General features: G+C 37.0%; 2 protein-coding genes across 8 annotated transcripts in view; one reads left to right on the forward strand and one right to left on the reverse strand.

The window, feature by feature from the left end:
- Positions 1-16,589, forward strand: part of LOC114221644 (killer cell lectin-like receptor subfamily F member 1) — a 51,870-nt gene extending 35,281 nt beyond the window's left edge. For all 6 annotated transcript variants that reach the window (XM_088025904.1, XM_028119729.2, XM_088025905.1 and 3 more), the window contains one exon: positions 12,212-16,589. In XM_088025904.1, coding sequence (XP_087882030.1) covers positions 12,212-12,359 — 148 coding nt within the window. In that variant the 3' untranslated portion in view covers positions 12,360-16,589. The remainder of the gene's footprint in view (positions 1-12,211) is intronic.
- LOC114221646 (C-type lectin domain family 2 member A-like) lies at positions 1,190-13,747 on the reverse strand. Of its 2 annotated transcripts, XM_028119732.2 has the most exons (6): positions 12,117-13,747; positions 10,412-10,564; positions 9,434-9,577; positions 3,960-4,129; positions 1,785-1,888; positions 1,190-1,390 (listed from the first exon to the last, which is right to left on the reverse strand). In XM_028119732.2, the coding sequence occupies exons 2-6, from the start codon at positions 10,458-10,460 to the stop codon at positions 1,267-1,269; spliced, it is 591 nt and encodes a 196-aa protein (XP_027975533.1). In that variant the 5' UTR covers positions 10,461-10,564; positions 12,117-13,747; the 3' UTR covers positions 1,190-1,266. The 2 variants fall into 2 exon arrangements, with proteins under 2 accessions (XP_027975533.1, XP_027975534.1); XM_028119733.2 differs by lacking the exon at positions 12,117-13,747 and having other exon boundaries at positions 10,412-10,605.
- Positions 16,590-26,626: the final 10,037 nt, after the last annotated feature.

Consider the following 26,626-nt stretch of genomic DNA (forward strand, 5'->3'; position numbering starts at 1 on the left):
CTTCCTGAGAATTTTCTTCCCAGAAAACCCTTACCTTACTTGTCAATTTCACAATATTTTCCCTGACATGATTTCCCTGGGAATGTCTTTCTCAGACTTGGGACACTTTCTTCCTTCTGCTGTCATTGAAACTTTTCATACATCATCTACATTTGTGCACTCCTTACACTGATAACTACCTGTTGAAGGTTTATCTAGCCCATCTCTGACTTTCTAAAGAATGGAGGAGGGGGCAGTACAGGGAGGAAAAGGAAGTGAAAATAAGGGTGCGGAGAGAGGTTGAAAAGATGGGAACTGTGGCCTGGCTTGTAAAATATACACGAATGAGACTTTCCAATGTGATTTTCCTAAGTTCTCACTTGTCCCATTCTCCAGTATGTGTTCTATTACAACTGTTCTAATTTCTATCAGTGAGTATACACACACCCACAGGATGCAGATCACATTCACTTTTAAGAAAAGGATTATATTTAACAAAGAGATCTTGTTAACCTTGAGTAAACATGAAAATAATATTTCCTGAAAAGTTACACATTCTGACACAGAACCTAATTTATTGTTTTCTCAACTAGAAGCTTGAGTCGCAAAGTTCAAATTGCTCCCTCACCCATCTGCTTCCCAAATTTGTACCATTCATATTGTCCATTATGCAACAGGCTCCTGGCATTCACTACTAGAAAGCTGCTAGTTCAGACTGTTCACTCAAAATCTTGATGCCCCTCGCACGATGATCTGAACATGAAATTTGGTTTTATATTTTGCTGCGAGGTTGGTGTATGAAAGAAATTCATTTAGCTAGGAAATCAACACATTTAAACACGATGCTGTGTTTAAATTACACTACTTTCATGAGTGGATCTCATAAATCTTGCAAAACTGAAAGAAAATCAACAACTAGTATTGATAATAAAAGTAAGGAGACGGGGCAAAATATTATTAGAGCTCTTAAAAAAACAAGTAATTTTAAATGACATTAGTCCGAAATTCATATAAGTGTCTTAAAATGTCATTTAAATTTTTCGTTCATATTTTAATGTATCAGAAATTTTATTCTATAAGAGGTTTGGGGACATATCTTGGGCATATATTTCTTGAATACTAAGAACTTAATAGTTGTATTAAAGTGGATTTAGAGATTTGGGAATAAAAAACACCAATGAAAATTTCTAAACATGAATTTCATGTACTTTTATATTAATATAATATATTTCTTTTAAGAGGAATGAAAACTACATTTTGTGTAAAATATCTTAGATCTATGATGTCTTAACTTCTGGGTATACATGTGTCTGGTTTGCTGCAAATCCATTTTCTAACCAAGTGCGTACTGGCACTGCTAATCCCAATTTTGTGTAGATAGGCGCATTCTCCGATTCCAATTATTTTAAACCTGAAACAAAACACAGAAGGAAAAATAAAAGGCAACAGATTGGTGAGCACTGATTGGAAGAATTAGAGAAAAAAATTTCTTCTGCTTTGAGTTTTTACTCTAACCCAACGTCTTTGAACAGCAAGTAAAGTGGCGATAAATGTACCTACTTCCCACAGTTGTGCAGGTTAAATGAGATCATGATTATGAAGCATTGTTTGGAATACTGTAGGTATTAAATACTTTGTACAATAATATTTACATTACCACTTTTTCTCTGGGCTCATTTTATTTTCCACCACAAAGGAAACTTCCAGGAGAATGGTGTGGATGGATTGTAACTCAGATTTCTCTGTGGTGGCAAAGGGCTCAGAGCCCCGGCTTTAGGTGTATAAATTATATACCCAGGACTTACCAACCACTGTATATGGTTCCATCTATCCATTTCCAGGTCTGTCCTGGTTCTCGACCCAGTCCAATCCAATATTGAGAATGGTCAGAATATCGTTTCAGGAAATCCTTTAATAGAGTATATTTACAGGATGAATGGCAAATGCTTTATTTGGTTGGATTTTCTTTTGTCTCATTATACACTTTATAGAAGGGGACAGCATCCTTATCTGGTTCATAGGTTAGTTCATGGGTTGGGTTACTTCTCTAACAACTACCATAGTAAATTGCATTGGGTAGCTTTCTTTTCTATTTTCCAAAGAGTTTTTATAAGACAGAAATTATCTGTTCTGTGATGGCTTGCTCTAATTTGCCAGTAAATCCTAGGTTTAGTGTCTTTTAGGATGGGAGAATCTTAGCAGTGAAATATATTGAAGAGTTGGTTCATCTAGGTTTTATATATTTTCATAATTTATTCTGATACATTATATTTTCTGATCTTGTTACCACTAACTAGCTTTTTTGTTTTGTTTGGATTTGGTTAGTAATTGCTTTGCATAACTTTTCCTTTCATTTTCCAACTTGTGTGTGCGTGTGTGTACATGCACTTAGATATGTCTCTGTAAGTAGCACGTTACTGGACTTTGTTGCTTTTTTTAAAACCAATCTGGTAATTTTTGTCGCTAAGAAACAAATTAAAACATTCATATTTTATCATGATCACTGTTGTATTTGGACTTATCAATGTTGTGTTTTCTGACTACTAGTTTTTCTTTGTTCTTTTACCTTTTCTGAATTCTATTGGATTGATACTTTTTCTATGTCTTTAATTTATTTGAACACCTTAGTTTGTTTGAACATTTTTTACTCTTTGATGCTTACCACTTAATTTTTTTAAAAAACATTCCTGTCTATAAATATCCCAATATAGGTTGTCTAAACAATTGTTTAAATAATTGTTTAGGCAATTATCCATTTCTTCAAAGTTTTCAAATTTATCGACATAAAATTATTTGTAAGATTTTATGCTTTTAAATTGCTACTGTTTGTAATTGTATTTATTAGATGCATATGTCTTTTTTCCTTTTCTGTGATCAATCCTGTCTATGCATAGAACCAGTTTTGCTTTTGTGTATCCTCGTTATTTTGTTGGACTCTTTTATGTTTATTCCAAAAATTATTCCAATGACTATGGTTTTTAGTTAAAATATTTCTTTTGTTTTGTTTTAGTATTCATAATTTCTCATTTTTTCCCTGCTTTAGTTTTTCTTGATTTATTATTCTACAGAATGGGCTGTATGACTTCATTTATATTTTTCAACCATCCAAATGTACTTATCTATAAATCTTTGTCAGAATGACCTACTAAATTAATATCAGTTTGGGACAATCCCTCTCTGTCCTTTCCTGATAGAGTATGTGGCCAATAAATGTTAAATATATCCCTATGCTCCTTGAGGTCTTAACTCTTTTGTCTCTTACCACCTCTGTTGTTTTACATCTTTATTATTTCAGGTTTGGGGAAGTTTGTACTGTGTGATTGGTTTCTCCATTGATCTTTTTCTGTGCCTGAAGCTCCCAGACCTTCTTGGTTATACTGACTCATTTATTAATCCTTTCCAGTATCTCTGACGACTGGTTTGCCATGACTTTCTGTTTATTATTTTTTTGAATATAGTTCCCCCAAAGGCAAGTTTAATTTGGTGTAAAATGGTAGGTAATAATAGTTCATTACTGAGGGCTTTATTATGGCTTCATGGGTCTGAACTTCGTGGGACGTGGTTTTGGGTTTTCCCTGGATTTTGGTGCTGTATTCCAACTTGAAAATGTAGAGCTGGGTAATATGTGGTTGAACTTCTTTGGACAATAGTTGGGGTCTTTCTGGTGGGTAGTAGTATATATTCCCTACTATATATATATAGTAGGGAAAATGCCTACTATGTAACTTATTTCTAAATACCTTTTACTCCCAGTTGAAAAGTCAAGTGGGGAAGTCATCTCCTAAATGTTGCCTAGTAATCTGTACTCTAAGGGTTGCTCTGACCTGATGTGAGCTCTTTCTATGATTAAATTGATGTGGAAAAAAAGGGCTTCTAGGCTGGGTGAGAGGCTCTTTTCTGGCTCTTTCCATTTCCAGTGCCTTCTCCACATCAGCTATGACCTCTGAAAACATAACTATAATGCAAAAGAATTGGCTTACCAGTTCTTTTGTGGTGTTGAAGACAGCAAGAGTGGCTGCATGAGACGCACAGAAGTTCTGGCTTGCTGCCCAGGTTCTTGTATTTTCAGAAAAATAGAAGCACTTTCCCAGGTAACCAATCCAGCCATTCAAGCATGGCATACATTCAGTGGAAGATTTGTCTTTTTTGACTGAAAAGAATTTAATAATATATTAACTACTGAGGAGGTGGCATGACCTGAATGTCTGCTCTGAGATACAATAGAATTTGATTTGTTTTAAAGCAGTTTTCTTATCCATATAAATGAAATTCATCAAATTAGCTTTGGCCCTTCAATCTGAAGTTTTGGACTTCATTAATCATCCTTTGTTTTTCTCCAAACGAAGTCAGCTCCTAAATTTTTGTATTTATTTTTCTTGATAAGTTGAAAGAAATCCTTGGCAGATGCCACTCATGTAGATGTTGGTATTGCTCAGATTCAAGGATTGGTGCTCTTCTCAAGTGACACACTCCACCTAGGAGAACATACTCATTCTCATGATGTGACTCTCGTGTTTATACAGATAATTATTAAAGTGATATGTCCAACCCAGGCCTCTCATCAGAAATCTCCCATATACTAATATGCTAAGCACTGTTGTGTATGTTTATTAGAGACAAGGTCCCTGCCATCATTGTCTAGTGGGGCAGATAGATATTGAACAAATAATTACAAATTCAAGGAATGGTACAAGAGCAATAGCTGTAGGTACTAAGAGAACGTAAGTTGAGGGGAGCTGGTCTAGCTCAAGGATGGGGATTGCAGTAGACATTTCAGCTGACACTTTAAGGATGCAGAGAGCTAGCTTGCCAGATGAAGAATGAGGAAAGCACGTTCTCAGCAAAGAGGAAGTGAATATGTAAAGGCCCTGGAGCGAGTGATCTTTTCACTTAAGAAAGGAAGATCACTCTGAATGGAGTATAGAGAAAGAAGAAGCATAACAAGAGCTGAGGCCAGAAGAATAAACAGGAGCTAGGTGTTGCTTATGTACACAGTAAAGATTTTACACCTTATACTAAAAGGATTGTCTCAAAATTAGAGATAGATGATGATGTATGGACTGGATGGATGGCATGTTGAGTCATAAAAATAATTGTCAGAAAAAATCAGATTGGGGAAAAAAACAAGTGTTCAATCTGAAGTGTATGAAACAACTAAGTGGGATATATCTGATCCAGTTCCACCTATGCTTCCACTATGCTTAGACCATGTTTAAAGCCTAGCTTTTTCTTTATTATTGTTCTAATTTTTTAAAAAGACTTTATTTGAGAGAGAGAGAACACAGAAGAAGAGAGCACAGAAGGAGAGGGAGAAGCAGAATTCCCATTGAACAGAGAGCCCGATGTGATGTTCAGTCCCAGGACCCTGAGATCACGACCTGAGCCAAAGGCAGCCACTTAACTGACTGAGCCACCCAGGCACCCCTAACTTTTTCTTTAAACTGTAATGAAAAGTGCATCAGGATTTGATCTTTATTTACATCTGTACCTTCATTTCCTCTTATTTTTCTGTAGGCACTTTGTTTCTCTCTTCATTTTCTTGTATACCAAACTTCTTGTATTTCCTCATTCATGTAATGTTACTTTTAGGTAATATCTGGACCTTTGTTCATGCTGACCTGTGTTCCCCAGTGCCATAGTCCCACATTAACTTGCAATAAAAAAATTCCATCCCTGTCCAACTAGAAAGTACCTACTTGTATTTCAATAATCTATTATGTTAAAGCATAATTTCCTCTACGAATTTCCTCTACTTTATCCCAGTGGAATTGATCATACTCTCCTTTCCATTTTCTTGGCTTCTAATAGACTATCAGATTTAATACATTATAGTAATGACTATAAATGTTGCCTCTTTTTTCTCTATCCTAGCACCTGGAGGTTATGTCATGCCTGTTTGCTGTATAAATAAACAAAATATACCACATCTTTATCCATTCATCTGTCGATGGACATCTTGGCTCTTTCCACAGTTTGGCTATTGTGGACATTGCTGCTATAAACATTGGGGTGCACGTACCCCTTCAGATCCTTACATTTGTATCTTTGTGGTAAATACCCAGTAGTGCAATTGCTGGATCGTATGGTAGCTCTATTTTCAACTTTTTGAGGAACGTCCATACTGTTTTCCAGAGTGGTTGCACCAGCTTGCATTCCCACCAACAGTGTAGGAGGGCTTTCTCTGCATCCATCAAAAGGAATGAGATCTTGCCACTTGCAGTGACGTAGATGGAACTAGAAGGTGTTATGCTGAGTGAAATAAGTCAATCAGATAAAGGCATGTATCATATGACCTCACTGATATGAGGAATTCTTAATCTCAGAAAACAAACTGAGGGTTGCTGGAGTGGTGGGGGGTGGGAGGGATGGGGTGGCTGGGTGATAGACATTGGGGAGGGTATGTGCTATGGTGAGCGCTGTGAATTGTGCAAGACTGTTGAATCACAGATCTGTACCTCTGAAACAAATAATGCAATATATGTTAAGAAAAAAAAAGAAGAAGATAGTAGGAGGGGAAGAATGAAGGGGGGTAAATCGGAGGGGGAGACGAACCATGAGAGATGATGGACTCTGAAAAACAAACTGAGGGTTCTAGAGGGGAAGGGGGTGGGGGGATGGGTTAGCCTGGTGATGGGTATTAAAGAGGGCACGTTCTGCGTGGAGCACTGGGTGTTATGCACAAACAATGAATCATGGAACACTACATCAAAAACTAATGATGTAATGTATGGTGATTAACATAACAATAAAAAAATTTAAAAAAATATGACTTTCATACACCTCTGAGAAAAATCTATGTAACCATTCTCAATTATACCTAAGAGAAAATATGATTTTTACTCTAGACATGATTAGATCTTTGACTTATTGTATTGCAGACTATTTTAACCTAAGTATTAATATCTATTAAGTAGGAGAAGCCTATTTTTATGCCAAAGCACAGAATCAGTCATCTGATCTGAGTCATAGGAGTTTAACATGCTTATCTCCCCTCTCCTAGACTTTGTTAAATAACCCTTATTTTTGCTTAATAACTTTAGGAAATCAGGGTGTTTTAGCATCACAAGCTGCACTAAAAATTATCCAGTCCAGTCCTACGTTGTATAGATAGGGAAGCTGAGATGTTAGACACTGGATGACTTATAACCGATGACAAAACCTGGAGATGGAATGGTCCCACATTTCAATATCACTGAATTGGTCTCACATTGAAATGGTCCCACATTCCAATATCACTGCAGGATTAAAGCATATTAACCTTTATAAACTGTGTATAGTGTTTTTATAAAATAGTAAATATAAAAAGTCTATAAAATAGTCTTTTGAACATAGCTTAAATCAGAGAACAAAATGAAGATCCTTAGGAATTCCATTGAATAACTTCCACTGAGTGAAAATTAGGAGCACCTGGTAAGGATGGCCTGCACAGACTTCAGTAGGTGGCCTGGAAGAAACTGCCTTTCTAAGAACAGGTTGAACATATTTCATCTCCTTTAGCAAATTACTGAATGGTCCCACATTCCAATATCACTGCAGGATTAAAGCATATTAACCTTTATAAACTGTGTATAGTGTTTTTATAAAATAGTAAATATAAAAAGTTTATAAAATAGTCTTTTGAACATAGCTTAAATCAGAGAACAAAATGAAGATCCTTAGGAATTCCATTGAATAAATTCCACTGAGTGAAAATTAGGAGCACCTGGTAAGGATGGCCTGCACAGACTTCAGTAGGTGGCCTGGAAGAAACTGCCTTTCTAAGAACAGGTTGAACATATTTCATCTCCTTTAGCAAATTACTGGGTGTTTATTTTATATAGACCCCATAGGAAATAAGCACATTTAGGAAGAGACAACATTGTAGATATGGTCAAGAACAATGAATAAAATTCAGAAGACTTAGATTCAGGTTATAACTTAGCTGTGTTTAGATAGTCAGCTACTATCTCTGAAGTTCAAAGTCCTTGTATATAACAAAAGGCAATAAGGAAAATAATACTTCACTACTTCTCTGGGTCACTCAAAAATGCAAATAAAATATTGTGTATTAAAATATCTTATGAAGCATAAAACACTTTGTAAATATATACTTTTATCAAAAAACTTTTTCCTCTTCCTCTTCCTCCAACTCCTCCTCCTCCACCTCTTCATCCTCCTTTTTTCTCCAGTTGAGTAAATTCCATGAGGACAGGAACCATATTTGTCTTGTTTTTCTAGCATAATGCCTAGTTCATATAATGGTTTCTTTCCCCATCTCCTTTATCTGTCTATCTATCTATCATCTATCATCTATCAATCTTCTATCTATCTACCTATCCATCCATTTATATACATACAGTATATTCACATATTTATATATACATTTCATCCATATGTAAATATAGTCAAGTATATACACATAATCATGTATATATACAAGGCATAATGCCTAGTTGATAGAATATGCTTGATCAATATATCTATACTATATAAACTCATTTATACATACTTATGTGCACATTTATGTATACATGTATGTATAATATATATGCACATTAATTTCTACAAATGACTTTAGACATCCATGTATAATATATACACTTATAATAAATATGCTCATGTGTAAATCATATTATATATGCACATCTATATGAATATATGCTTATGTATATATTTTCAAACATCTTGTTAAAATTACTTCAAGTTATTTTTAGAATATATGTATATATTTTACCCTCGTAAAGGGGAGATATATCATTCTCAACTTAATTTTAGAGGTTAGGAGTAATCTATATTTTGGGTAAAAATTATGGTCTTTAGGATGGCAACATTTTTTCTTGTCCAATTCTCTATAACCCATATGTATAGTTGTGAACTATGACTGGGACTTGTAAATGTGACTGTATCATGGGAAGCTGCACAACCAGACAGAGATCAAATGTTTTGCCCCTTGAACTCAGTTTCCTTTCTTGTAAATGATAGTCATTAGCTAGAAGCAGCTTAGCAAAAGATACTGATACTTATGTAAAAGTATATGGTTTCGTCCATATATAGATAATGTTCCATAAACTGTTTGCTACCAGTCCACAGGGAGATAAGGATCTCATGGCACATTGTTAACTAACTGTGTCACCAAACATATTGTGTAGTTCTTTTGCTATTTCTTCATAAGGAGACTTTCTTCATGAAGGAATCAGTATAGTGATTTACATTTTACCATGAGCCCCTTACCTTGTAAGGACTATAAGCAATACTGATTTAGAAGGAAGTTTCATATGCATTAAGTTATTATTATCCCACAATATACAGTAGAGCTATTATCCCTATTTTATAGAAGAAGAAATATACATTCATCCCATGTACAAAGATGTCTGAAATTACCCTTTATCTTGAGCCACAATATGAAAAGCACACAGATGATGTAATATTTTGTGGAAGAGTTAACATGAGCATATTTGAGAAGCGGGCAACTCACCTGATAAAATTGAGGCCAGTGTAGTTATCAAAATCACCAGGAAGAAGATGACAGTGGTGATAATTTTAGAGATACAAAGTCTCTTTTTATGCCTTTTTGAGGGTTCTTGTGACTTTCCAGTAAGGTTGAAAGTGATAACATCTCCTATAAAAAATCAATCAGTTTTTAGTTTCTAGTAAGTGAGTTTATATGCTAGCAGTTTATATTGATCAATACAAAATTCAAATATACCACTTACAATAGCATAAAAATATTGAATGCTTATGGATAAATCTGACAAAAGACTTGCAAAACATGGGGCGCCTAGGTGGTTCAGTCGGTTAAGCGACTGCCTTCACCTCAGGTCATGATCCCAGGGTCCTGGGATGGAGCCCCGCATCGGGCTCCCTGCTCCACAGGAAGCCTGCTCCCTCTCCCACTCCCCCTGCTTGTGTTCCCTCTCTCGCTGTCTCTCTCTCTGTCAAATAAATAAATAAAATCTTAAAAAAAAAGGACATGCAAAACTTGTACACTGAAGGCAAGAAAACATTGTTGAAATAAATTACAGACATAAATACATGGAGAAAGATACCATTTTTGTGAGTCAGAAGACACAGTTTTTGTGAAGATATCAATTCAACTCAATTTATAGCTTCATCACAATCCCAAACAAAATTCCCAGCAGGCACTTTGTGGGGGGGGAGGTAGAAATTGGCAGCTGTTTCTAAGCATTTTAATGTATGTGAATTTTATCTAATAAAGCTGTTAAAAATTATACAAAAATTAGTTATCTTTTATCCACACAGAGTGGATTTTTATAAGATACTTTGGAGAGATAGCTGAAAATAATATGACACAGATAGAAGAAATGAAGAGCATGGAGATACCGACTCTCTCAGGAAGGTTAGCAATCAGAATTGATAGCAAATGCCCACCAAATGTAAATTTGTTTACTTTACAAATATAGCGCCTAAAGCCTGTCATACGTGTACTTCTTACCTGAAGACTGGGAATCTACTGAGTTTGTCAGTGTTGTGTCATCATCCATGTCTCCTCTTTGGCAAAGCGAAAATACAGATTGGTTGTAGGGAATGCACGGGATTCAAGATCCCTGCCCACAGTTGGATTTAGTGTCAGTAATATGAAGACAGTCTAAAATGAGGACATAAAGTTAAGCGATCAAAAATGAGAATATAAAGTTAAAGACAGTCTAAAATGAGAATACAATGTTACAACATCCTAAATTGAGAATATCACAATAATGTAAGAATTATGATGAATCGCCTCAGAAGTCTGACCAATGACATAACTCCTGCCCTTTTGCTACATTGCTGTCCAGATACCATTCTATCTCACTGCAGTTTGAGGAGCCACTGGAGGTGGTGGGAGACTCTGAAATGATTCTTCTGATGGGTTGGGTTCAGCGGAAAGGAAGTGAGGTCCAGGAGTTTATGAAGCCAACAAACTAAGTCTTCACACTATCACCTCGACCTACCAATATTTTTAGATAATTTTGGCCATTATGGACCCCAGCCATGAGCCAATTCGAAAGGATCTGAGCATAAAATAACAACTTTGATTGCAGTGAAAATAACACCAATTGTCTTTAATAGTAATAATAATAATAGGAACAATCATATCTCCTATTTATTGTGTACCTACTCTATGGTAGGCCTAGTTCTGAGCTTTTAACTTTTATGATTCAATTTATGTTCATAATCATATGAAATAGGAGCTTATTATTACCATTAATTTGCAGATGAGACAAATTCCTTAAAGTAACAGAGAGGGAAAAAGTTTTTCTTAAAGTAACATAGCCAATATGTGGCTGAGCTTAGATGTTAGTTGGCTCTGATCATTTAACCACACCGCTCTACTGTCCTGCTTCTGTCTGTTCGGGACCTTGCCAGGAGCGTTCTCATATGCTGAACTCCTACTTTCAGATGTAGAAAGCAGACCTCAAGTTCAACCACAGCAAAAAAAGTATTGTGCTATTGGTGTTGTGCTAAGATCATTGTAGTCATCTATAATCATTTGATGTAGGTGAGGATGAATACATGACAGCCCGTATTTCAAAGTCCCTTCCTTGAGAGACAAACAGAAAGTAATGGGTTGACATTTTTTTTTTTAAAGATATTATTTATTTAAGAGAGAGAGAGAATGAGAGATAAAGAGCATGAGAGGGAAGAGGGTCAGAGGGAGAAGCAGACTCCCTGCCGAGCAGGGAGTCCGATGTGGGACTCGATCCCGGGACTCCAGGATCATGACCTGAGCCGAAGGCAGTCGCTTAACCAACTGAGCCACCCAGGCGCCCTGGGTTGACATTTTTTAAAGCTGGATTGTAAGGAATAGAGTTCTCTCTAATTTTGCATGTTGATGTTTTTAATATATGAATGTTAATTCACATCTCCAAAAAACCAATTACTTCAGGAGCCATGAGTGTGTGTTAGAGAGAGAGAGAGACAGAGAGAGAGAGAGAGAGAGAGAGAGCAACAGAGACAGAGACAGAAACATAGAGACAGAGAAAGAAAGAGAGATTGGGGAGACCTCTGGCTAGATTATTTTATTCAATTCTTTATCTGAAGCAAAAAGTATCCCCAAACTCTATATGCTATTCAAAACCAAAATTTTGCTTGTGTACCAGTTAGCTATTGCCATATTAATGCTATTTTACAAGCCTTACCCCAAACCCTGGTTCACTCACTAGTCTGTGCTGCATTGGCTGAGTCGTCTGGGTTGTCTGGTTGAGGCTCTGTCTCAAGATGTTGAGTCTGTGTCCTTGTCTCTTTGCTATTCTAGGGTCCAGGCTGAAGAGGCAGCAGCTACTCCAGAAGCTCTTCTCACGAAGATGTCAGAGGTGCAAGAGACTAAGCCCATCAACTCAGCATATTTCAAGTCTCTGGTTGACCTCAAAGTCAGGGAGTGGGGAAGTACGCTTTACAACTAGTAAGAGGAATTGCAGAGCAATATATATATCTGCAAGGAGTGATTCAAGGGCCAGTCGTCACAAGCCACAACTTGTTGTGGTCCTTCTTGAGGACTTCCGGTCAAATGTTGCCATTGTCTTTTTAAAATTTATTTATTTTTGGGATCAATCTCTTAGATCTTACTTGTTTTGTTTTGCTTTTTAAATTAAGAACTTTATCTAAGACTGCTGCTTTCTGCCTTTTCTTTTCCCTTATGGGCAGTAACATCGTTATATAAGTCAGGTTGATCTTTTTTTTCAAAATGAGTTCCACATAAACTTTTCTTATTTCTCCTGTGTATTTTCACTTTCCTTTTTTCTTCACTCTTCTATTATGTTCGCTTCTTGATGATTCTGCTATGTTTTCAAAAAGACATATTGCAGATACAGTAGCCTAACTTTGCAAGGATAAAGTTGTATAGCAACACAAAATTGATACACACCAGTAGTCATGATTTTACAGATGAAAGGCTGTGTTTCAACCACTGTGTTTTGTAGATGAGGAAAATGAATCAAGCATAAATGAATAAATTATTCAAGGTACTCAGCTGATTAGTAAAGGCTTCTGATTCTCTGTTTCCCAATTCATTTTCTCTCCAACATCTTTGTCCAACTTCGTAGATAAATTTGCTTTGGGATTTGAAAGCCTGTTCTCAACTTTCACAAGATATTCAAACCAGAGACTGAGGACTAATATTCAAATTTTTTAATCTTTTTACCCACAAATAATATTGGTCACAATTATACATAAAAATCTCTCTAATTTGTATATTTCTTTCCCACCCCAATTTTAATAAATATTTTAGTCCCTTATTATCTCTCAACCAGACATTTATGACAACCTCTAACTAATTACTTCTCCTCCAGGCCAATCTCTTCCTTCTCTTTCAATCCAACGTTCACATTACTGTCAAAATCTTTTTTTTTCTAGATCACAAATCTATCCATCAGTTTTATCACTTAATTTTTGTGAATTCTTCTCTATCATCTCCAAAATGAAAATTAAGCGCTTTAGAATGACCCTTAGCAATTCAAATGTCAAATTAAATTATCCAGGTCATTGTTCTTCCTTCTCTTCTGTACTGGACTTTGCATCATTTTCCAAACACATTCTTTCACTCTGTTGCCTTCACTCAGGCTCTTACGTTTACCTGATGTGCCCTGCTCCACTTGTCTACTCTGCTTAAGATTTGCCTCTGTTGAAACCAAATTTATAATAAAAAAAAACCTACTCTTAAATCTTTTGGCAGAGTTAGTAAACTTCCCCATGAATCTTATGCTGCCATTTTGGGTTCTAGATAACCGTATTATAGAACTTTGTTATATTAAATTATATTTATTTGTTCATATCTATCTTTTCTAAGGGACTATAAGCTCCAAGATGGAAGGGAATCTATTTATTTATCTTTGTATTACCACACAGTGATTGACCCCCCCAAAAAAGTGCTAAAACCAGTGTCTATTGGATGAATAAATAAATGTTCTAGATCCTTCTTACAGAGTCTAATTCAGCATAGTTGGACTCATCTACACTTTCTAAAAACAAATTTCTGTTCACTAATTACAAAACAAGCATTTGTTCCTCTCCCTGTTGGTTTCTGGCTTTATTTCCTAGCCACTTTCCCCGAGCCACTTAGCTCAGCTAAGTGACTGACAATATTTCCTCAGGAGCCAAAATAATATGACTCTCATTAAAAACAATTGAAATCAAACTAACATGATTTTTCTTTTCCCTCTCTTGCCTGTAGTTTCTCACATGGACACCTGCGTCTTCCATTAATCTGTTGCTTGCTGCCCTCTCCCAAGTTGTATTTCTTTACAAAGAGTCAGAAAATCATCTTTTGTTAAATGATAACTAGAAATACTTAATAATTGGCAGATCACAAGCTTAATTATATCACTGAATTATCCCACAACATCCATCTGATTATATGCATTTTGAAATTCTCCCTTATTTTTTTCTTTTACTTTGTAACTCTTTGCTAAATAGTCTCTAAGCTCACTCGTTCAACTCAGACTTTCGATAATGATCACTCTAACAGAAAATAGAGGAAAATTCTCTAAAAGAACTTTTTCTTTCAAGTTCTTTCCTTGCCTTGGGGAACCCCATACTCAGAAATTTTCTATATAGTCCTTCCAGCTCTGTTTACATTATATCTAGTTCATTCATATCCTTGTAGGTATTCAATACTTACTAGGGACGTTTCAGAGCCCTGACTCTACAAAGGCAAGATGACTAACCCTGGGAAACTATGTTAGCTCCCCAGGTTAACTCCACATATTCCCTGTCCTTTGTAGGAGCTGGACCTGAAGCAACAATAAGACATAAACCCATGTTTTCAGCCTACAAGGGATTGGAAGGGGTTGAGATCATAACTAGCAGAGCCTGAAAAATTTCAAACCTAATCATGGGTCTGTGTCTATGAGGAAAAAAAACAAAAACAAAAACATAGTCACCGAATTAAAACAACAACAACAACAACAAAAACAAAGCAAATGCATGGGTGAGAAATGGGGAGACATACAGAACTGGCCAAACTGGAAGTACCACGCAAGGCTAAAGCATAAACCTTAAATCTTTTCCATCCTTTTGGGAATGTCATTCTCCCTTCTATTTATTCACATTCTAATCTGCCTTCAAAATAGTTATTCCTTCTCAGAGTGTTGATAGAACTTGTTTGGAACTCTTCATCTGTACATTTATTACTAGTTATATTTTTATATGAGTAGCCTCCTTTCTTTTATGAAATAAATATTGTTTTAAAGCACCAACAGGCTAAATCTTTCAGGATAAAGTATTTTATTACAAGTCAGAGGAAAAGAAAGACCAGAGTTCCTCAAATTCTTGTTCATTGCCTTCTTCCTCTTACAATTAACCATCAATGTACTAGTTGCTGAAGATGAGAATTATATTATAAAATATTAGAGGAGGTATTTTACCACTTCAATTACATCACTTTTCATATTTTCAAAAAAAACCATGCTTTTGCTCACCATGCCCAATCACTGCTATTTGAGATTTCTTTTTGTTCATGGGAAAAAAATCAATGCCATTTATTTTAATATTTCTAATTTATGAGATTAACTTCTTAATTCTACACAGGAATTAAATTCATTAGTGCTGAATATAGAAACTCTAGTCAAGACCAAACATTTTTTTGAGTCCACACCTCTTAATACTGTACTAGGTGATGTCATTTTTTTAAAAGGCAAAAGGTACTACACTGAAATATACATTATAAAGTAAGTTCTTGAGCTTCAAGGGACTTATGAACATCGCAAAAATCCGGGATTGTGAGTGTGTATGTGTATGTGTGTGTCTGTTTTTATACTTTTCTGTGCCATCCTTTTACCAGACCCTTACAGAATGTCATGGGAGAGATCTTTGTCAGTTGTCGGTAACCTTAGCACCTGAACTTATCTCATCAGTCATTCCTACGTGCCTTTATTTTTAAATTTGTCTTTCTGTTTACCTCTTTAATGTCATACTAAGGTCCTGTATTCCACTTTGTTCCCATTAAGACACATCCCATCAAATATTTATGCTAGGAGACAGATAAATGTAGGATAACTTCCAGGCATTTGACTTGGATAACCGGAAGGATATGGGGCAGTGGATGTTTCTTTGTCATTATTTCCGATGTACAGCAACTGAGCCACTTTCCTTTGCTGAGGCTGTTCTTTGCCACATGAGTCCCGATGGCAGGCAAAACCTTCTCCACTGTAGAAGCTAAAGAAGCTTTTCACTTTCCCAGCCTCCCCTGGAACTGAGGATGCTGAGGGGCATGTGGGCCATACCCAGTTAGATGCACCCTAGTCAGATCTTGAGTAGGGAGCTATTTATGCTCAGAAGCATTGGAAATGGGGAAGTCGGTCTGGGGTGGGGGTGGAATAAGAACATCATAAATATTTAGATTGCAGTGTATTCATGGAGTCAAAACTGTTTTCCATTGGTGCTAGCAGTTTCTTCTTGCTGCAGCTACGATCAAAAATACAGAATGAACATATTTAGTTGAATAATAGAACTAGTTCATTTTGGGGCACATTGATATTAAAGTTCCTCTGAACATCTAGGTAAAGATGTCTAGTAGGCATTGGTATACAAAATTCCAGATTTTAGGGAAGAGATATAATTAAAGCTAAAGGTTTGAAATTGTCAGTATGTATGAGTCAATAGAAAGCATAGTTGATTTTTGAAAAACGTTGCAACTGCATGGGTTCACTTATATGTAGAGTTTTTTAATAAATAATACAGTACAATACTGTAAATGTGTTTTCTTTTTCTTATGATTTTCTTAATAACATTTTCTTTTCCCTAGCTTGCTTAATTGTGAGAATACAGTATATAATACATATATTAGAGGGAGGGAGAAAATTCCAAGTAGACTCTACCCTGAACACAAGCCTGACAATACATATACAAAATATGTGTTAATTGACTGTTTATCAGTAAGGCTTCTGGTCAACAGCTGGCTAATAGTTGAGTTTGGGGGGAGTCAAAAGTAAACTGGATTTTTGACTGTGCAGTGGGTCAGTACCCTTTACTCCACTATTGCCCAAGGGTCAACTGTGCAAACAAATGGTGTATGGAGTAAGAATATATATGAAATAGGAATAAAATTTTTATATGGGAGTATCAAATTATTCACGTTATTTTATAATTATTTCTTTTTTCAAAAACTTTGCTTCATTCTTAAAAGAAAATTCTTTATACACTTTCCCTAATATGTCGCAAAGACTTATTCTTTGGTCTATTTCTCCCCATTCTCCCTGTTTTATTAGGCAATGTGGCTTCCCTCTTCCATGTGAAACCTGGGCCCCAGGCCAAAGCTTACCTCCACTCAACAACAATTCAATTCAGTTCAGTTATTTGTACAAGTTGAGTTGCTCTCTATAAATAAATTTAGCCAACTGCTAAGAAGAGCAAATATTGTATTATTACATTTGTATTTGTGGGTGTTGTGGATTCTTTCAAAGCAATAGCATATAATGAAAGTTTAATCCTCACTGACAAAAGTCAATAACCACTTTGCAATATAACAAAGATAACATCTTCATTTTGATAGAACATTTGTAATTTTGTGTCTATAACAAAAGTCATATTTTTACTTATTAATGTAGAATTAATTATTTGTACATATGAAATTTTTCTAACTTTTATATTTAAGAATCAACTATATAAATAAGTGTCGGGGCGCCTGGGTGGCTCAGTCGTTACACGTCTGCCTTCGGCTCAGGTCATGATCCCAGGGTCCTGGGATTGAGCCCTGCATCGGGCTCCCTGCTCAGCGGGAAGCCTGCTTCTCCCTCTCCCACTCCCCCTGCTTTGTGTTCCCTCTCTCACTCTGTCTTTCTCTGTCAAATAAATAAATAAAATCTTAAAAAAAATAAAAAATAAATGTTTCATTTGCAATTTTGTAAAGGTAAGATCTGTTGCACTGCGTTTCAAACCTCATATAATATAAAATAATTTATTTTTTCTTTTAGCCTCAAATTTATTTTTATGAATACTAATTATTTTACTTTTTTAAACTTAGCATTAAAACATTTGATGTGTGGAGGGCTATTTGCTAATTTACTGCCACTAGGTTGCTTGATTGATATATTTGAAAACAGACAAAACTAGTTTAATTTTTATTTCTTTTTTAAAAAAATAATTAGCTAATTGATTAATTAATTTTCAGGGGGAGAGAGAGCTCACGTGTGTGCAAGCAGGGGGAGGGGCAGTGGGAGAGGGAGAAAATTCCAAGTAGACTCCACCCTGAGCACAAGCCTGACAAGGGGCTTGATCTCAGGACACTGAGATCATGACCTGACCAAAAAATCAAGACCAACCGAGCTCCCTAGGTACCCCCAATTTTTATTTTTAATGTGTTTATTTTCTCATTACAAAAGTACACTGGAAGTAGATGTTACCTCTTTAGTACAGGTACTGTGCATTCCTTACTTGATAGCATCGACCTCTGGGTAATCCAGGATCCAACCTTCTATTTTTGTGATTGGACATGCAAGAATGGGGCATAAGAATTCTGAATCATTGTGAGAGAGGGAGGTGTTGTCTACATAAGGGAGTTTGTGTCAGCTGGCATCATTTTACCAGATAACATACTGATGGCAAAGAAGATACGGACAAGTCCTTCATGAGAAAATAACCAGCATTTTTGTGTTTCTTCTTATTCCCATCACACTGAGCTTCTTTGTACCTTGACTCATTTACTGTTGCAGTTTTCCTTTGCTACTCCATTTCTATTTTTTTCCCGAGGGGAGCAGATGCTTGGCCATGGATCACACTGTCTCACCTTCTCTGGAATAATTGCTCTTCTAATCCAGACCTAGGCAAATAGCACAGCCCCTTTTGGAATAACTTTTAGAATAACTATGGCTATGTCCTTTTTAATTAACAGAAAAGTGAGAGGTCCAGCTGGATTGTAGGTTTACATTGAGAAGTGGTAAATAATATGAGAGGGGAAAGATGGTCCAGATGATGATAGGGTTTCCAGGACAGTGAGAAGATTCTTACAACTGTATTTTTTCTTTTTTTTTTTTTTTTGCCTTTTGTGAGTTTTGTTTTATTTCTTCCATCTTCCTCTTTTCCAAAAAGGAAGAAAATTTGAGGTCAAAGTGTGGCATGTAACCCAAAACCTAAAAAAAATTTGTCAAAATTCAGGAAAATATAGTTTTCCCATGCGTAATTGATCCTCACGAAACTTCTGTGTTTTATAAGTAGAACATATTTTATGATACACATTTTATAGATCAGGAATCAAAAGAGTAAGCTACTTGGTATGACACAGCTAAACATAGGTTGTCCGATTCCAAAACTCATGTTTTTTTCTATTGCATTTCTCTTCAAAAGCCACATTCCCTTTTGCATATTTTATATTTCCTTGGGGAAAAAAGTCTCTGATTCAAAAGTTACAACCTGGGCGCCTGGGTGGCTCAGTTGGTTAGGCGACTGCCTTCGGCTCAGGTCATGATCCTGGAGTCCCAGGATCGAGTCCTGCCTTGGGCTCCCTGCTCAGCGGGGAGTCTGCTTCTCCCTCTGACCCTCCCCCCCCTCATGCTCTATCTCATTCTCTCTCTCAAATGAATAAATAATCAGAGTTCTAGAGGGGAGGGGGTGGGGGATGGGTTAGCCTGGTGATGGGTATTAAAGAGGGCACATACTGCATGGAGCACTGGGTGTTATACGCAAACAATGAATCATGGAACACCACATCAAAGACTAATGATGTAATGTATGGTGTATGGTGATTAACATAACATAAAAAAAATCTTAAAAAAAACAACAAAAAAACAAAACAAAACAAAAAACAAAGTTACAACCTGGTGACCTAGGGATGGGATTTGTCTTCATAGTTCCTTTGTCTGTATAAACAATGTTTCAAAAAAACATTTGCCACGTTAGATTACATTTGAAAGTCAAGAGCTGTTACACAAAAAGCTAGGTTTCCCAAAATACTGGAATATATCATCATTGGGCCTGTAATCATTTTTAGCAACAATCTCTGGGGGAGCTGAGGGCAAGAATGGAAGATAACAGGGATTCTCAAACTTGAATACATTCGAAACACTTTGATTTTAAAACACACATGCCTGGGTCCCCCTTGTGACCAACTCCATTGTAATCTCTGAATGGAGGCTCAGCCAGAGTAAATTCTATGTGCAAACATTGACATGGGGTATGTGGTGGGGTACATGCTCTTTGGTTTACCACTAAATCAGTCCTCACTTAACTTTCTACACTCACATGACCTCCTGACCTTTGTAGAAGTTTGAGTTGTCAATTCTGTATTATCACATTCTCAACTCATAACTCATCTGGCAATTTGAGCTTCTGTGTTCAATAATCAAAACTCACTGGTTTTAGTTTTACTTGTACTCAGAAGATTGTGTCATTCTCTTTCCAATTTGATACCCCTCTCATATGAGAGGGGTATCAAATTGGAAATAATCAATGCATAGTCTAAGAGTCTAAGAATGACAATACATGGACCTTTTTATAATAATTCTCTTTATAACAGGAGCTGCAGAGAAGTGTTTTCTGTTTGTTTTTTGTTTTTGTGGATGATTGCAAACATGAAACCTGGTTATATCTCGTTTCCAGAATGTATCAATTACACGGAAAGCTCAGGAGAATGCTATCTTATTTTTATGATATTATTTATTTTACCCTTTTCTCCTTCCATGAAATTCTTCCAGAACACCAGAATCTGTACTGTATGATCACTACAGCCTAGTTCTCACCATACTGTTTTGGCAAACCAGGTTTGTTTTATGTTGATGTCAGGAAAGCAAGTCATTGGTCATTGTGAAGATAAATAGTTTTGTTCCACTTTATTTCAGAATATTGATGGGCTCTGCAGGGTGCTGTCCTCAGATGCTAATACTAAAGGATGAGACCTCTGCGGTGTAGCTCACATTCAGTCATTCTCTGAATTAAAGGGTGGATAATATTAAGTTCACGTGCAGATTTGAGGTGAGGGCTTTTCAGGCTGAGGACTCTACTATTGACTGAATGGTCCTCTATGAAAGGAGAAGCTGTCTCTCTCAGCGTTTCCCTTTTTGCCCCATAAAAACAGGGACTTTCCAGAGAAACTGGAAGTTTCTGTCTTCCATGCAAGAAGTGAATTACAAGTTTATGTTTGTCAATGTTTATGTAATTTTCAATATTCAGCTACTGAAATTAGAAATCCATCCCTTCAAACATCCAATCCCATCCTATCATTTCCTCTCATTTTGAGTCAACTCTCTGGCTTAATAGAAATAAGGACATTTCTTCAGAGATCCTTAAGTTCTTGCTACTCTATCTTACTGCTCCAGGATTAGATAATTGGATCAGTCTAAAAGGACATTATTTTATTTCTTGAATAAAAGAGGAACTGCTTATAATCAATATGCCAATATAATTTATAAAATTTGGAGGAAAGGTCTTTATTTTATTATACATAAGATGGACGCAGAGTTGTTTCTCAAGTTGTGTGCTATGATCTGAATGTTTGCTGTCCCCAAAATTTGTATGTTGAAATCCTAACACCCAATGTAATGGTATCAGCAAGTGGGGCCTTTGGGAGATGATGAATTCTTGGGGGTAGGGCCCTCATGAATGGAATTAGTGCCTTGTAAAAAGGACCCCACACAGCTCCTGGCCCTTTCTACCATGTGAGGCTACAGCTGGAAGTCCACAGCCTGGAAAAGCTCCTCACTTGCCAATGCTGGCACCCTGCCCTGAACTTCTACCAGCCTCCAGAACTGTGAGAAATAAATTTCACTCAGACAGTGGTATTTCATTAACAGCCGCCATCCCTGACAAAGACGCTGTGTCCTGAGACTCTTCTGTGTTCCAGAGAGGTGTTTCAAGACCACCATGAGCAGAGAGCGAGGAGGAGGAGAAGCCACACCTGGGACATCTTGCAATCTATACCCACTTAAATCAAAACACTTCTGCATTTTATGTGTTATACCTATTGTTATTCCACGTGGGATTTTTGTCCCTAAACAGGATTCCATTACTTAAAAAGTTTAAATACCACTGAATCAGAGGGAAATTCTGGAGGTACTAGAAGTGAAAAAAATGGATCAAGTAAAATTTCAACTGAATTAACTACATTCTTGTATCAGGCAGGGTCTAAGCAAGGGACTGGAACCCATGATTCCTTGAACTGAGAAATTTGAATATAAAAATATTAATAGAGGATTAAAGTTTTAGGGTGTTGGTTAAAAGGAGGTAAAGAAAACTCTAAAGAATATAATATTAGACACAGGAAGCAGCCACCCATTAGCACTTGAGCTGGGAGAGAACCCTGGGGGAAGAGCCCCCCTTCCAATGCCACACTGCAGATTGAAATCCTGACCTCAGCCGAGGACTCCAGCATGGCTCAGCACGTAGTGCTGAAACACCAGGTAAGGTGCTGAAACACTAGGTAAGGTGCCAAGTCAGGAGGAATCTGCAAATCTGCCCTCCAGAGTGCTGGGGAAAGTGTCCACAGGAAGATGCTACAACCAGGAGTTCATTCCAGAGCCACCAGAGCACATAGGAGGGGAAGCCCACCATCAGACTTGCCCTCCTGGTGCCACTCAAATATGAAGGCACCGAAATGGTATCATCACGAGTTTCCCAGGGGCAGGTGCTTCATGCTGGCCTTTGGGTACTGAAAAGAAACCAACTGTGCAACAGCCTGGTGAACAAAGTACATTGGAACCAGGAAGAGAAACTCCTTCTTCTTACAGAGTTCCTCCGGTGCCCTCAACTGACAAAATTTCACTCTGCGCCAGCTGGAGTGGCAGGAAAATTTACAGTCCACCTCCATGATAACAGAACAGGTAGTGAATGATAGATCTGGGGTGAAGAGGCAATAAATTGGTAATCAATTGCTAGGCCCATTATTCATGTGAACTCCTAGGACTCTTCTGATAGAAACTTCAGATAAAACTGAATCCTTTGAACTCATAGAATTGCCACCTAGACCCCAAAGAAAGAAGAGTTGGAGACTTACCTGGTGTTTCCAAGCCCTTTGACAATGAAGATGTTGACTTCATTCACTCATTTATTAATTAATTCATTCAAATTCCTACTCTGTTCATAGCATTGGGCCTAGTGGTATGGGAGAGGCAGGATATGTAGTTCCTCAAGGGACAGGAAGCGATGCAGGTAAAATAAGGCTCTTGGTATTCAGTAACCTACTCTCAATTATTCTGGAAGATACTTTGGTATGAATCCAAATCCAGACATCTACTAAGAGAAGAAATATCCTGGAGTTGCTTCAAACCACAATAAATAAAACAAACAAAAAATATATTTATTTTGACCAAAATTTACTTTAGAGTTGATTTATAAAAATATATACACTTAAAGAAATATTCATTTATTAACAAGACCAAAGAAAGGGAGGCAACTTAATATATTGCCATAAAACTAGGTTAAACTTGTGATTTTTTAATACTGAATTTAACTCTGAGCTTTCTGATAGCCAGAACTAACTGAGATTTCCGGTAGCTAAAAGTGAGAGGAAAGCATGATTATTTATATGGTTCTATTAAAATTAAGGAACATATCAATTCCTTAGGGGTTGTGAAATTAATTTTTCTAATACTCAAAAGTGTATCGCTTACATGAACTTTTCCATATTGAGGTATGTTAGATCACAGGCAAACTTTTATTTGGTTGACACACTGTCACCAAACCACAGGTGGCTCCTTCAGGACTAAGAGAATTAATGATTGATGTTGTTAATATTTCTGGGCTAAGACATATGTGTGTTGTTTATGATCAAGTTTATATAATGCTGGTCCAAGGCAGACTTCGTATCATGGACAGCTAGGGTATTTGGTTTACGATTAGAGGATTTTTGTCACACAGGACGTTTAAATAGAAAATACCAATACTAATTTTGAAGGTGCACTCGAGTTCACCACAGTCCCCATAGCTCTCATCTTCACTCAGCTAACTTTCCTATCTGGCCCTTAGATACAATATAACTGAGTAGTTAAGCATGGACTCTGAAATCAGATTACCTGAGATTAAATTTCCACTCTTCCACTTACTAGATGTGAGATTTTGTAAAATTTACTCAGATTCTCCAGAACGATGTTTCTCCACCTTTCAAATGAGAATCATAACCGTGTCTACCTAGCTTTTGGTTTGGTTGACTGTTTCTTTGCTGTGCAAAAGTCCCGATAGTTCATTTTTGTCCTTGCTTCCCTTGCCTTTGGCGATGTTTCTAGGAAGAAGGTGCTGCGGCTGAGGTCGAAGAGGTCGCTGCCTGTGTTCTTCTTTAGAATTTTGATGGACTCCTGTCTCACATCGAGGTCTTTCAACCATTTGGAGTCTATTTTTGTGTGTGGTGTAAGGAAATGGTCCAGTTTCATTCTTCTGCATGTGGCTGTCCAATTTTCCCAACACCATTTGTTGAAGAGACTGTCTTTTTTCCACTGGACATTCTTTCCTGCTTTGTCAAAGATTATTTGACCATAGAGTTGAGGGTCCATTTCTGGGCTCTCGATTCTGTTCCATTGATCTATGGGTCTGTTTTTGTGCCAGTATTATAGTGTCTTGATGATGACAGCTTTGTAATAGAGCTGGAAGTCCAGAATTGTGATGCCTCCAGCTTTGCTTTTCTTTTTCAACATTCCTCTGACTATTCGGGGTCTTTTCTGGTTCCATACAAATTTTAGGATTATTTGTTCCATTTCTTTGAAAAAAGTTGATGGTATTTTGACAGAGATTGCTTTAAATGTGTAGATTGCTCTAGGTAGAATTGACATCTTCACAATATTTGTTCTTTCAATCCACGAGCATGGAACATTTTTCCATTTCTTTGTGTCTTCCTCAATTTCTTTCATGAGTATTTTATAGTTTTCTGAGTACAGATTCTTTGCCTCTTTGGTTAGATTTATTCCTAGGTATCTTATGGTTTTGGGTGCAATTGTAAATGGAATCGACTCCTTAATTTCTCTTTCTTCTCTCTTGTTGGTGGTGTATAGGAGCGCCACTGATTTCTGTGCATTGATTTTATATCCTGCCACTTTACTGAATTCCTGTATGAGTTTTAGCAGTTTTGGGGTGGAGTCTTTTGGGTTTTCCACATAAAGTATCATATCATCTGAAAAACAGTGAGAGTTTGACTTCCTCTTTGCCAATTCGGATGCCTTTTATTTCTTTTTGTTGTCTGATCGCTGAGGCTAGGACTTCTAGCTCTGTGTTGAATAGCAGTGGTGATAGCGGACATCCCTGCTGTGTTCCTGACCTTAGGGGGAAAGCGCTCAGTTTTTCCCCATTGAGAATGATATTTGCTGTGTGTTTTTCATAGATGGGAGGGAGAGAGTATCTTAAGAGGAGTCCACACTGAGCATGGAGCCCAATACGGGGCTTAATCTCACCACTCTGAGATTATGACCTGAGCTGAAATCAAGAGTTGGATACTTAATCGACAGAGCCACCCGTGTGCCCCTACCTAGCAGATTTTTGATGAGGTTCAAATATATTAAAAATTTTAAAGCACCTTAGAACTATGTTCAACAAGTAGTACCTACTATTTAAGTGGAGACTTTTTAGTATTCAAGTAGGGGACCAAAGAGAGTGAGCTGTTTAGAGCAAATTTGGGATTATTTTGCATTTGTTCAATTTACATCAGAGATCTTGTTCATTTCAACTCTTCTAAGCTTCCTGATGAAATTAATTTTAATTCATATCTCTGTAGCTTCTTTTTCACAGAAGCATCCGATTTTTAGTATTCATGTTGATCTTGTAGTGCCCTGATTTTTCTTCCTTATTCCCCCAACTGGTATATTTCAGATTTACTGTCCTGGTTCTGTTGCCACTGTTCTTATCGAACAGTCTGTGTCAGTTTTATGGTTCACTTCTGTATTTAGAGTGGGGTGCTATGATTCTCTGGTTAATGGAAACTGAAAAAATGAGATGTGTTAATAGTGATTTGCTTCTATGTTTCCATGCTCCCCCCCAAAAAACATTTTTAAGGCTAATTTAACTATTTGATTGGGCTATACAAGGAATCAAATGCATTGTGGAGATGAACAGTGATCTGATGATTCATTGTGAATCTTCATATAGCTCAGCTTTTAGTTTCTAGGTACAGGTTTTGTTCCAGAGACATCAGTAGACAGCTTGTTGGCTGCAGGGACCTTAAAATTTCCTTTCAATCCCTTCCCACCCTCATTCCCCAGGAAGGGCCCGCATACTTCCTTCCTGTGATTCCTGAGAATCACTAGAGACCACAAGGTGTCACTAAGCTCTGAAGACAGGTCAGCTCCTACTTGTATGCTCTCGGCTCCATATCAATTTGCCTCTGCTGTGGTCAGGGTTTTCTTTCATTCCCTATGTTTTTTGTATGGTGTCTACTAATTGCACCTTTTTTCTTTTTCCTTTCTTATCGGTAAGCTGTAGTAAGTCAGTTACTGATGTTAACATTTGCTGTCAGTATCTCAGAAGACCATAAGAAATGGGGCAAAGTTTTCTAATGAGGGCTTCCTAAGAACACGTTTGTTTAATGGCTCCATCTGCTGGAGAGAGTCTGAACTGCTTGTTTTTGTTATCAGATAAAATTGTCAGAGACAGGGAGCCTGGGTGGCTCAGTTGGTTAAGCGACTGCCTTCGGCTCAGGCCATGATCCTGGAGTCCCGGGATCGAGTCCCACATCGGGCTCCCTGCTCAGCAGGGAGTCTGCTTCTCCCTCTGACCCTCTTCCCTCTCGTGCTCTCTATCTCTCATTCTCTCTCTCTCAAATAAATAA

This window comes from Eumetopias jubatus, unplaced genomic scaffold (assembly GCF_037043125.1).
Source record: "Eumetopias jubatus isolate StellerSeaLion01/CBP00866 unplaced genomic scaffold, mEumJub1_p1.0 scaffold_8, whole genome shotgun sequence".
NCBI classification, from domain to species: Eukaryota; Metazoa; Chordata; class Mammalia; order Carnivora; family Otariidae; genus Eumetopias; species Eumetopias jubatus.

Bases quoted from the DNA above. Each gene is read 5' to 3' on its own strand.
- LOC114221646 (XM_028119732.2), bottom strand. From the start codon at position 10,460: ATGGATGATGACACAACACTGACAAACTCAGTAGATTCCCAGTCTTCA. The intron at 9,578-10,411 runs GTAAGAAGTACA...GATTTTTTATAG, and splicing joins AGTAGATTCCCAGTCTTCAG to GAGATGTTATCACTTTCAAC. The intron at 1,889-3,959 runs GTAAGCCAATTC...ACTCTATTAAAG, and splicing joins TCAACACCACAAAAGAACTG to GATTTCCTGAAACGATATTC.